At 33.0% G+C, this 13,787-nt stretch overlaps 1 protein-coding gene across 1 annotated transcript in view; it reads right to left on the bottom strand.

Moving 5' to 3' along the window:
• The window catches only part of LOC111045491 (protein MTSS 2), a 169,880-nt gene that overhangs the window by 10,615 nt on the left and 145,478 nt on the right, over positions 1-13,787 (bottom strand). The window contains exons 11-14 of the mRNA XM_039419995.1: positions 9,988-10,263; positions 9,071-9,189; positions 5,084-5,189; positions 2,169-2,267 (exon numbers count right to left, since the gene is read on the bottom strand). Coding sequence (XP_039275929.1) covers positions 2,169-2,267; positions 5,084-5,189; positions 9,071-9,189; positions 9,988-10,263 — 600 coding nt within the window. The remainder of the gene's footprint in view (positions 1-2,168; positions 2,268-5,083; positions 5,190-9,070; positions 9,190-9,987; positions 10,264-13,787) is intronic.

Here is a 13,787-nt window from a genome sequence, read left to right as displayed (position 1 = left end):
CAACTTCGCCATAGACTCAACTGAATAATCACAATACGTGACTCAGTTTCCAAGGAAGATCTGTCAAGTGTGAATTTTCGATTCCAGCAATCAACAATGGATGTGAGTCATCACTTTTATTGTTGGTTCTCATTTCGATGAATCTACTATAATCGATTTTATTCACCTGGTCCATTGTCAGAGGAGTATATATATATATATATAAGCGTATGGTGTCGCAGTGGTTAGGGCAACAAAAGTCAAGAGTAAAAAATGGAGCATACCAATTTGGATTTGTCACAACAAATGCGGATTTGTCAGAGGAGTGATGCGGAAATAGTTAGTATGCATGCGTGATTTCAAGTTTGTTAGTTGAATTGCAAGCCATTATTTTTTTGAATGTTAAACTTCAAACAAAACATTCTATTGAGAGTAATCAGCAGAATGAAAAATGAAATGGAAATTTCAAGATCAATCAACAAACGTTCGACAAACGTGTTTGTTGAAAAAGTTTGGGCAAATTGTATTATGTTTGCCCGTGGCCAGTGTGGACGCTTCACCAAACAAAATATTTGTATATATAGTCGTATGGTCAGGGGAAAAAACATAGAAGGTACTTTCCTCACTAGAAAAGAGTCGTCAAGATAAATTAAAATTATATGCTTGCCATTTGAGTAGCTTTGTCAATGAATAAATACATAAATAAATAGAATGAAAATAAAGTTACATGAAAACATGATATAAACGTTTAGATTGACACTTCCAGGTCACTCAGCCACTGGAGAGCATCTGGACTAAGAGTGAGGAGACCTGCAGCCCCAGTTGGGAACCTGTATAGTGGGCATTCATCAGTAATATGGTGGAGCGTTTGCATTTCTCCGCACTCACAATCTGTTGACTCCGCAAGACCCCATTTATGCATTGTCGCTTTTACCCTACTGCAACCAGTCCTTACCCTATTTAGGCGCACCCATGTTTTCCTAGGCAGAGAGAAACCCGACGGGAGGGCAGATACGTTGATTCTATCTCTATTCTTACCTCCCAACAGTTGACATCGCTCTTGCCATACAGTCAAGGCTTGCTGGTTACTCATTCTGTTGCTCAGCCATGGGGGTTTGCGGGATTTCAGTCTCAGAACTGGTTGAGGGTCGAGAAATTGATGAATGGGGAGAGACTGATTTCTCTCTATCTGATCCCATAATCTACTGGTAGATTTCGAGCGACGGAGATCTGGCGGTTCTATGTGCGAGAGCACAGGTAGCCAATGTTGAGGTGTGGCATGCAGTGATCCAGAAACTTTACGCATAGTCTTATTTAGCTCAACATCTATTAACTTGGTATGGCTGCTCTCAAGCCAGACTGGTGCGTAGTACTCTGCAACACTATAGACTAATGCCAGAGCTGATTGTCGCAGGACACCAGCTCCTGATCCCCAAAAGGGGAAAAAACTGCTCTTTTCAGAGCAAAAAAAAATATATTGTAAAAATATTTGTAAGTGGGAAGAACAGGTTTTATGTTTTACAGCTGTCAACTCTGAAAATGTTTGGAAAACAGTAACTTTACGTTTGACAAACAAGGATTGACCAAACTTTTTAAAATGTTTGTCCCTGAGCTCCTCAACAAACATGTTTGCCGAACATGTATGTCGAACATATTTTCAGTGTGGAAACGGCTTAAGATTTTCAAGTCAGAACATTTCAAGGGGAGCACCTTTTTGGATAGAAGATCCATGATGATGACGTCACTCCACTTGTGACGGAATATCGATGTAAAGCTCTACCTCCGTAAACAAAGCCATAGTGCATTCTGGTGACGTCAGCACAGTTAGGGCTCCTACACCAATAAAAAAACTAACTCACATTTTTTTATTTCAGGTGAGTAGCCCTACCTTTGCTGACGTCACCAGAATGCACTATGGCTTTGTTTACGGAGGTAATGTGTAGAGTGACTTTAATTGATTAGTAGTGACTTTATTGATTATTACTAAGACCATTTTGAAAAGGTGAGGTTGATTATAAGTTTGAAATGACAACCGTTGAAGTATCTAGTCAATGACATATCGTTAATCCGGCTCAAGTTTGGAATGACGTAACCATCTTATAATTTACATTTCAAAACTCCTTATCATAATTTATTTTATTTTAATGGTACTCCATTCATCAATTCGGAACCTAGAAGTTGGTGTGTACCTGTTGTGGATGTCGGCCTGTATCGAACTTCAGAAATGCTCGCACGAGGTAAGGTATAGTGCGCCGTAGAATTATTCGCATTCAACACAAATTCTGATTCTGACAACACAAAAGACACACAAACATGCTGAAAACATGGCAAACCAAGCAGAAAACAAAACAAATAAATGCGATGAATATGATAGAACTGAAAAATATGTAGATGAGGGATGGTAGCTTTTATCCAACAGCAATAAGATATGAAGTGAATTGAATACATCAAGTAACCTTTTATTTTATCACAACACAAAGTTGTGATGTAATAAAACGAAAGGGTATTTGATATATTCTATTGAGTTTTAATACTTTCAGTAGCCTTAAAAAAGTGAGTATTAGATTAGATTGGATTAAATTTTTATATTGGATAGAATATAAGTAGGTCTTTTTTGCCAATGTAAGCTCTGATTACAAGAATGAAATTGTGATAGCTCAAGAGTTTTATTACAGAATAGTTTTATATTTTGATCTTAGTAAGTATATTGTATTGATTCGTGAATTGCACATACGTATTGCTTAATATTCTATGTAACTGCTTTAAATTGTATTCAGAAGGAAATTGGGATGAAAAGAAGTTTTGGACTGTAGTCTGTTTCTTTGTCCTTGAGTTGATTGTAAATGATGAATAAATAAATAAAAAATTGAATCGAATATGAGAGCATCAAGTGAATGTATTGAGTCATTATGAAACTATTGTATTGAATATGATTATGTAAAATGATAAATCTAAACAGGGGATAATGTATTAACCTCAAATAAAGCTCCGTTGAGTCAGAAACTCCAGATACATGCAAGCAAATTGGATAATTCTACCAAAAAAGTCAATGGATCATGCAACCTTCCAAATATATAATTATTATTTGAAAAAAACATGTATATTAGAAATTAATCATGAAATGGCTGAGAAATAGCAAGAGAATGATTTACATTCCAATTTGTCAGATGATTTGGATTTATACCTCATACAGATTTCTAATTAATAAAAACTACGCCTATTCAAACTTAATTCAAGCATAAAATTCAAAACTTTCAGCTCATTGATGAGTTGATTCGTCATTTCATTTATTTATTTATTTGTGAGTACAATCACAAATCAAATAAATATGATTGGGAAGGAACAACAGGCTTGGTGGCCCAAAACTATTCCATTCCCAAATTTTGATGAGATATTAAAAAAAATAAATTACAAGGAAAGCATTTCTCCGGTTGATGAATGAGAATTAGAAAAACCTTGCAACCCAATTGGTTTGAAAGAGAGTACACAATAAGCAGGAACAAGTGAATTAAGTAGTTAATCACTAGTTATACTTGCAATTTATAAAAAAAAACAATACAATAGGTTGAAGCAGAGAAGAAAAACAGAAAGAATCTCGATTGTCCTAACTGGCTGGGGAAGATGTGATATAATCAACAAGGCCAGATAACACGGGAAAATGATACAAAAGGAGTTGTAGATTGAGAAATTCGATTCACAAATTGGAAACTTTCAAAATATATGCGAAAGAATGTTGTAACATACATGAGTCAGCACTCACTATACTTCAACTTCATAAAACTGAATATTTTACAGTACTGTGTACCATTGTTCAACAAATTTGAAGTGAGTCGAATTTAGAGTGAAATTTTGCTTGTGCAAATAGGGAGGATTGTTGAGGATTAGGGGTCAGATAATCGAGAATCCACTGTGCAGTATAAAAAAAACTATAATTAGGTCCACGTTATAATGCCAGTGGAGAAATATAGGAGAACAGCTCTGTCTTGCCACTGTCTTTTAAAGAGGATAGCTGCTGATACCGATATAATGTGATGTGATATCATTTGTTCATTCCCATTTGAAATAATAAATTGAATTTCATTCGTCAAGAAAATATATTTTTCCTACAGTTACCTTGAAAAAACACCATTCCTGCACTGACAACAGAACGCAAAGAATCACTTTTCCGCTCTAGTGCACAAAGTATTACTTTGCGTATTATCTTGCAGCCATCCCAATCAGCTGTTGACATTGTTGGCGTGTATTTTGAATGCGAATTTGTTCTATCTATATTTTTTCTAATTTTCAAATAAATGAAAATGAGAACTCATTAAATTATAAATTTTGAATATAATTAATTATTCATTATTTCAAATAATATTTTTTTCATTCATAAATTGATTGGTTGAAACATTATTTAGAGATTAAGATTTACTCAAAATTATTCAAATTTTCGGATTAATTTGAATAAATTATCGATTATTCATTTTCAATTGGATTATCATTTTGAAATAAATTAAAGTTGTTATTAATAACAAAATTATACAGACAAACATTTGATGGATTTCAGCTATCATTTTACCCATAATCAACCACTTCTCATATTCAATGGTAACTGTAGGAAAAATTTAATGTGAAATACGTGAGCAAAGTTCCTCTGCTGCACACAAGAAACCAGTCCGCCCTCGCCTACGGCTCGTGCGTAAACGTTTCTTTCGGTGCAGCAAACTGTCACTTTGCGCACTAGTTGCACAAATAACTATTCCAATGTTGAATAATACATTTTAATAATTGATAAAGAATATTTTGTTAATTAATTATATTTCTACATTTTGAAAAACAATCTGGCAACGCTGCAGAGCTAGAAAAGGATAGCGCTTCTGCTTTGTCGAATGATAGACTAAAACAATGTTAATCGGATAAATAAACGTGAATTTGTTTACGAGCAATCACGCACATACAAATAATACAAAATGTTAACCAAATACTGTCTTTATAACGTGGACCTCACTATAGCGTAAAATAGTGATTGATATGGTTAGGGACAAACAATGCTTTTAATTAATGTGATATTTTTGATGAGGACGTTGGAGCACACAAAATGTGATGTGAATGTTAAGCTTACCATCATTGTGCATATCATCAGGATTGGGAGGAATGGTCTGGCTGCCATATCCACTCGACGATTCCAAAGAGCTCTCACTGGTGCTCTCCTGATTATCACTCTGAGTCTGAAACGTTAAGACACACATTCAACTTTAATATCATAAATGAAAAATAAATAATTACGAAAATAAATGAAGATTTAAAAAAATTGTGATGTATATTAAACACTTTTTTAACACAGTTATACTCATGTTATATATCATAGAATAAAAATCTGGTGTGGTACACTCACACAACTTTCCTTGCTCATTGAACTGGGAGCCTCATTCTTAAACGACAATAATTTAGAGAAATAACATAATGACGATTGGCGGCAACATAATTATTTGAAACTACGATCAGACTACTGTATATGTGTGTATATAATAAATTGTTTTCAGAGTACTTTTTCCTTTGTGTAAATTGTGAAATCCGATGATTTTTTAAAAGTCGTCAAAACAGCTGTTCTACAGATGAAATGTCTCGACTATGTGTTATTTTTATAGACTGCTCTACCTACCTACCTCATGCACGAGAAGGAGGTTACAAAGTCCATTTCTCAAGGATGGGGTGAACCCCCCATTAGTTTCCCAGAAAGGAGACTCATGCCAGTTGATGGAGCTGACAAATAACTATACAGAGTATGAATTTGAAATAAATCAGTCGAGTAATTTTTGAGAAAATAGTGAAAAACATGGTTTTTCAGTAATTATCCGCCATTTTTCTCGAGAATATTACGCAGCTCCTGCAATTTTCCTAGAAATGAGACTCATGTCAGTTGATAGGGCTTATAAATAGCTATCCATGGTATAAATTTGAAGAAAATCCTTAGAGCCGTTTTCGAGAAAACCGTGAAAAACATAGTTTTTTAGTAATTATCTGCCATTTTTCTCGAGAATATTACGCAGCTCCTGCAATTTTCCTAGAAATGAGACTCATGTCAGTTGATAGGGCTTATAAATAGCTATCCATGGTATGAATTTGAAGAAAATCGTTAGAGCCGTTTTCGAGAAAACCGTGAAAAACATGGTTTTTTAGTAATTATCCGCCATTTTTCTCGAGAATATTACGCAGCTCCTGCAATTTTCCCAGAAATGAGACTCATGTCAGTTGATAGGGCTTATAAATAGCTATCCATGGTATAAAGTTAAAGAAAATCGTTAGAGCCGTTTTCGAGAAAACCGTGAAAAACATGGTTTTTTAGTAATTATCCGCCATTTTTCTCGAGAATATTACGCAGCTCCTGCAATTTTCCCAGAAATGAGACTCATGTCAGTTGATAGGGCTTATAAATAGCTATCCATGGTATAAAGTTAAAGAAAATCGTTAGAGCCGTTTTTGAGAAAATCGTGAAAAACATGGTTTTTTAGTAATTATCCGCCATTTTTTCCGCCATCTTGAATTGAATTTTATTGAATTTCTTATTGTCGGGTCCTCATTGTATAAGGACCTTAAGTTTAAAATTTCAAGTCAATCGGTTAATTAGGAATGGAGTTATCGTGTTCACAGACATACACACATACACACATACACACACACACACACATACACACACACACACACACACACACACAGACCAACACCCAAAAATCATGTTTTTGGACTCAGGGGACCTTGAAACGTATAGAAAACTTGAAATTGGGGTACCTTAATTTTTTTTGGAAAGCAATACTTTCCTTACCTATGGTAGTAGGGCAAGGAAAGTAAAAACAGTGTAACTATAATAGTCCAGTCAATATAGACATAAAAATGAGTGTGTGCTTTCAATATAGACATAAAAAGGAGTGTGTGCTTTCAATTTATATTGATTTTCAAATGCATTATTTGAATACTTGAGACAATTCCATAACCAATTTTTTCATGCAAAATTTCCTTGTGACTTAAATTACAGTGTGACTAAAAACCTCGTATTTTCAGTTCATTTTCAAGTTTTCAGCTATTTCCGCCAAATCCGTTAATCGGACAGAAAAATTCGCTCTCGCTTTTTTTTTAGATTAAACATTTCTGAATATAATGAGATCATTCGGAACTAAAGAGTACTGAGATTTTCAAAAAATGAGTGAAATTTAAAGAAAAAATCAATTTTGATGAATTTTAGTTTTTGATCAACAATATCTTCCGATTGTTACCATTAATTTAGATGTATAATTCAAAATCCTTCTGAGCGTATTTTTGTGAACGCTTTATCTCATATAGATTTCCAGGTACAACTGACAACAATGCTCCTTGTATTGTGAAAAACACCTAATTTTCAGCTTCACCATCATCACCAACTATATTGTTCTCACATTGATATTTCGCACAATGATATAAGTCCATGAGATTATGTTCTATGAGAATCACCCGTTAGATGCACATCATTTCAGTATTTCCTAGAGGAGAGGCGCACATAAGGACTCCTCAAGGATCAAAATTTCAAACACTCATAGCTTTTGACACAATACTTGGATCTCTTCATTCTTTCAAGCTCGTCAAGGCGGTTTAAAATCATGCATCATAAGTGAAATTCGGTTGAAAATGGGATTTATTCATTTTAATTTATAGCATTTAATTTTAGGTTAGTGCATCACAGGCACAATTTATTCAATACAGAAATGTTATCATATAATAATTGGCAGTGTATTGATTGAAGTTTTTGCAAAGGTTACATTATAAGAGTATCTGAAGAACAATTAAGATTTAGCACTCACAGGTGGTTTAAAGACCCAATACAAAACAACCATTGCATTATATTTCTTTGTCCAATAACAGTAAATGTAAACAAGCTTGCATCACCACCATTTCCTATCTATCCTGTCGTGAGTGAATACTTGATACATTCAATCACAGTTTTTTAATTAACGTTAATTTAAATTATTATAGGATATTATTATAAAAAATAAATAAAAGCATGTCCTATTGTTTTTAATGCTAATGGTTGAAATAATGAATGACCTACCGGCTTTTATATCACGATAGAATCGTTATTACAATATTAAATCAATAGATATTTTGTAACGGAATAGATATTAATGTGACGGAATGAAATACTGTAGTGTCTGAATAAAAAAAACATAAAAACCTTGTTTCCGCCAAAAAAGCCTATCCCAAAATGTTGAAATGATTATGAATAGCCCATATAATGTTTATGATTGAACTCAAATAATATTTGAACTGAATAATAGAATTTAAATATTCAACCTGAACCATACCAACTACATTATCGCTGATTTTTCATAAACTGTGAATGTAATAACATACTGTATTATTATTATAGCCGTAGATAAATCTTAAATCATTGAGATATGTTTTTTCAATGTTGTTTATGAATACAGTATTTTGTGAAGTTTTTACACTGGAATGACGACTTGCAGACCAAATTAATTATTAAAAAAAATATAAAATATTTACTCACTGACTGGAGCATGGTTTTTAAAGTAATTTAAAAGTTTCAGTAATTTACATTTTTCACAATTACTTCAATCTGTAACTCGTCATTTAGTGTGGAAACTTGATGAAACATATCAATTCTTGATGATTCACGAAATTCAAGACTATTTTGTCATTTAAACACCGACATCCATTGAATTTTTTGATGAAATAAACTATAAACATCGCGGTTGGTTCAAGAAACTCAAGACTATTTTGTCATCAATCACCGACATCCATTGAATTTTTTTATGAAATAAACTAGGCTATATACATATCGCGGTTCGTAAATGATTCAGAAATCATCATCTTCAACAGAATATTGCCGCCAATATTATATCCATTCAATTATTTGATGTAATAAACAATACATCGCAGTTCGGAATGGATCCAGAAATTATAATCTTCAACAGATTAGTTACAATAAATAGTACCTTTTCATTAAAAACACTTCACTTATATGGGCTACTTTTGTACAAATTAATAAAAACAATATAAATTAAAAATATTTTCAAGTTTCTAATAATAAAGGGTACTACAAGTTTTTATAAATTTTTACCTTTTCATTGTTTGGTTCAACGGGCGGAGGAGGCAGCGGGAAAGTCATCTCTTGAGCTTTGGTTGCAGCCAGGTTGGCCAATTCGTGCATATTCACGTACATCGGAGATTCGCTCACTTCTGCAACAAATATAAATCTAAATTTAAAAATCTACTTTGTAAAAATAATTGAGGACTGAAAATATTGTGACGTGAACAGCTACAAGACTCAACCTATTTCGGACTATGTGTAACCTTATCTAAATTTAAGAGAGGAATAGCACAAGGTTACCTTATTCTCTCTCTCCCTATCATTTTGATGATGTACTTATTGTATGAATCAATAAAGAATCCTTAAATAAATCAATATACAAGTTTGCATCTCCACTATTTCCAATCGTCAGTGAATACTTGATAGGTTCAATCACAGTTTTTTAATTAACGTTAATTTAAATTATTATCAAAGTCATGTTTGACACATTTCTTCACATAATAGAGCGACATCCAGCAACCGTTCAAAGTAGTAATATAGAATGTAGACTATAAACCATATAATTGTGGGAACGTTGAAAAAGGAACTACACTTGTTATGCCTTTATTTATCTTGAGTAGATTCTTACTGGAGAAGATTTGTTAACGTTTGTGATTTTTTTAAATAATCAAAGTAAAATACAAAAACTGATAATAAAATAGAAAGGTAAATAGATGAGTAATAAAATAATTAAACTACTTCTAGTTTTCTAGAAGCCCTAGGTCACAGCAATTTAAAAATGCTTTTATCATAATTTTCTTTATAGTTATACCAATTATTCTAATTGGAGGGTTTGGTAATTGATTAGTACCTTATAAGTAGGTTTAATAGTTTTATCGGTCATATTATTTAAAACTTGGTTCAATTATTTATCAGTGAAAAATATTGAATGAATTTAGGAGCCGTACCAGGAGCAATATGCTTAATAGACGGAGGCAGATGGATGGCTAGGTTGCCCTTGGACGGGACGTTGGGCCGCTCAAGCGAGGAGCAGCGCTGTGGAATGGGCGGCCGTGCGTATATCGGCTGCTGCTGTTGTTGTTGCTGTTGTTGCTGCGCATGCGCAGTGCCCGGCGCAATGGGACTGGCCGGCTGCGAGTGCGAGTGTAGCGCGGCTGCAGCTGCGTCGGGCGCGTGGAATGTGTACACGGTCAGTGGTGGTCTCTGGTGGCCGCGCTCGTAAGCTACAAACACACAACAATCAACTGAAATCAGTTTCAAGACAAAATGAATAGACTATTGAAAATCAGTTTAATCTGTTCGAGTTGTTATTCAACCTTGATTGGAATGGCTTTAATCAGTTTAGTATTTACAGTAGAGCACTGGTTATCCAGACGTCCGCTGGGTGATATAAAAAGAAATGAAATCACTTTTTGCTATTAAAATTAACGACTAACTGTCAATTTTTTTACAATAAATGAATTATTCACTTAATATGGCAACAAGATCTTTCGGCAGGTCCGCCATCTTCCTGATTGTCACAACCAGGATTGTGATTGTGTCACAACCAGGATTGTGATTGTGTCACAACCAGGATTGTGATTGTGTCACAACCAGGATTGTGATTGTGTCACAACCAGGATTGTGATTGTGTCACAACCAGGATTGTGATTGTGTCACAACCAGGATTGTGATTGTGTCACAACCAGGATTGTGATTGTGTCACAACCAGGATTGTGATTAAGTCACAACCAGGTTGTGATCGTCACAACCAGGAAGATGGCGGACCTGCCGAAAGATCTTGTTGCCACATTAAGTGAATAAATTCATCTATTGAAAAAAATTGATTGCTAGTCGTTCTTTTTAATAGCAAAAAGTGATTTTATAATAAGCAGTTCGTGATGGGAAACAACATTGAAGAAAATGAAATCCCCTAAAAACTCAACATTTTCTGGGCAATATTTCAAGGCTAATTGGTCAGCCGCAATCAAAGATCAGTACAATATTCTAATTAATAAAAGATCTCAGTAACTGAACCTTATCGAATTACACGACATGGTGCCTGTTTTAAGTAGAAAGTGAATGGAAGATAAGTGTATACAAGTCATATTACAAACAACAAGTATACAAAGTACTTGTTGAAAATTTACTTGAGTTTTCTTTACATATATTAGTCACTTCTCAGTGAAGAAAAAATTGTACTCAAGTATTCTGTTCCAGGGAGTAAAATGTATGATCATTTAATAATACTCATTCTAGGAACAACTATGTGACTTTTTGGTTACCATGAATATTCATGAATTTGGAAATTCTTCTGAGTTGATATGTGTCAATTAATTACAAGCCGGTTTCCGAGCTCGGGATTTAGCTAAATTCTAGACTTTAAACAGCTGGAGTCAGAAAATTGGTTTTCGGAAACGGGGCGTAGTTGCAGTTTTTATCTTTATTTTCTCATTTCCATAATTATTGGAAACGTTTTTCCTTGACAAAGTTAAACATTCCTAATCTTAATTATAATTCAAAATAGCTGAAACTTTACACTATTTTCTCTTTATTTTATTTTGTGTTCAATTTTCTAGTTTTTCGAAATTTAATTTAAAAGTGACTATTTCACTACGACTACGCCCCGTTTCGGAAAGCCAATTTTCTGACTCCAGCTGTTTGAAGTCTAGAACTTAGCTAAATCCCGAGTTCGGAAACTGGCCCTACAAGTAATGAAATCATACTGTAGTGGGTGAAGAGACAATATTCAAAAGTACGTTAATTAAAGACGTTATAATTTAATACCAAATTTTAACACTGTTTTTGCTAGTACATAACATGATCTATTCTCGGTTTTCTTGAAACTCGGTCATTGTGATATTTGTTTTAATGATCATATTATGGCTAACTTTATCGGCTCTTGTAGATGTCGAGCCTGGCTTACTACCCATCACAATCAGATTGCAGTTTTTAAACAATTATTGTTCTAGTTTTGAGTTGAGTAATGAAAATATTAAAATATACTGGTTCATTTAGTTGGGAACCATGTGAAATTTAATATAAATGTTCATGCTTTAGGAAACATTTAATGATAAGGGAACATTCATTCAGACAAAGGGAATTAGGCACAATCATAAAATATGATACAGGAATTAGGTGGGTGTTATCTGCAAACTATTGACACTACAAAGATTCTATTTGAAAAACTATTCATATTTAAGGAAGCAAATCGATTACGAAATATTGCAAAGCTAGCAGTTATCGAATAAAGATATAAAATGGTCTTGGAATTTCTGAAATCTACAAGAATGAAAATACTGAATATTGTAAACATTCGGAATTGATAACAATACTGTAACATTGAATTGAACAGCCTAGTAAACAAACAAAAATTGAAGCTACAGTGATAAAATCAAAGAGTTTTGAGATACGGATCCATTGAAATTAATCAAAAAATAGTTTCAACTGTTCCATTTGCAAACATAATAGTAAAACAATTGGGAATTTACAGTGGTAGGCCTAGTTCAAATTTATGGATACATTTTAATTCTTGAATTCAAGTACAAATGCAAAAGGGATACTCTTCATTTCATCCTTCTACCGGAGAAGTAGCATATAGTCTACTAGGGATGAGTTTAGTAGATATTGAGCAATATGAAAATAAACCAGTATTAGATTCTGTATGAAGAAGAGGGATTTAAGGCTGTGCAAAGGCTAAAAATAAACTTTTTAATCGTAATATTTTTCAAAGTTTTTTGATTTGTATATCATCAAGCTATAAAAATTAAAAAGTTTTCTCAGGAAAACATTTTTTTCTGATCATTACTTTTTGAGATATGAGCGCCTAAATTTTTGGGACAGAACATTTCAAATTCGGTAAGAGATAAATCCATGAGATTTAGAGGATAGATTCTTTATGGTATTGTTGATCTAGTAAAACAAAAATTTTCTGAAAATATAATTTTTAAGATAGTTATTCAATTTACTAAAAATAACCAAGAATAACTTTCAGTTGAGTTATTTTTGGTAAATTGAATAACTTTTCCAAAAATTGATATTTTCAGAAAATTTTTGTTTTATTAGATCAACAATATCATGAAGAATCCATCCTCTAAATCTCATGGATTTATATCGTACCGAATTTGAAATGTTCTATCCCAAAAATTCAAACTTCAGTGATAAAATCAAAGAGTTTTGAGATACGGATCCATTGAAATTAATCAAAAAATAGTTTCAACTGTTCCATTTGCAAACATAATAGTAAAACAATTGGGAATTTACAGTGGTAGGCCTAGTTCAAATTTATGGATACATTTTAATTCTTGAATTCAAGTACAAATGCAAAAGGGATACTCTTCATTTCATCCTTCTACCGGAGAAGTAGCATATAGTCTACTAGGGATGAGTTTAGTAGATATTGAGCAATATGAAAATAAACCAGTATTAGATTCTGTATGAAGAAGAGGGATTTAAGGCTGTGCAAAGGCTAAAAATAAACTTTTTAATCGTAATATTTTTCAAAGTTTTTTGATTTGTATATCATCAAGCTATAAAAATTAAAAAGTTTTCTCAGGAAAACATTTTTTTCTGATCATTACTTTTTGAGATATGAGCGCCTAAATTTTTGGGACAGAACATTTCAAATTCGGTAAGAGATAAATCCATGACATTTAGAGGATAGATTCTTAATGGTATTGTTGATCTAGTAAAACAAAAATTTTCTGAAAATATAAATTTTTAAGATAGTTATTCAATTTACTAAAAATAACCAAGAATAACTTTTAGT

Source organism: Nilaparvata lugens, chromosome 2 (assembly GCF_014356525.2).
Source record: "Nilaparvata lugens isolate BPH chromosome 2, ASM1435652v1, whole genome shotgun sequence".
In the NCBI taxonomy this organism is placed as follows: Eukaryota; Metazoa; Arthropoda; class Insecta; order Hemiptera; family Delphacidae; genus Nilaparvata; species Nilaparvata lugens.
The sequence above is the reverse complement of the archived record's forward strand: the minus strand, read 5'-3'. Positions and strand labels throughout refer to the sequence as shown.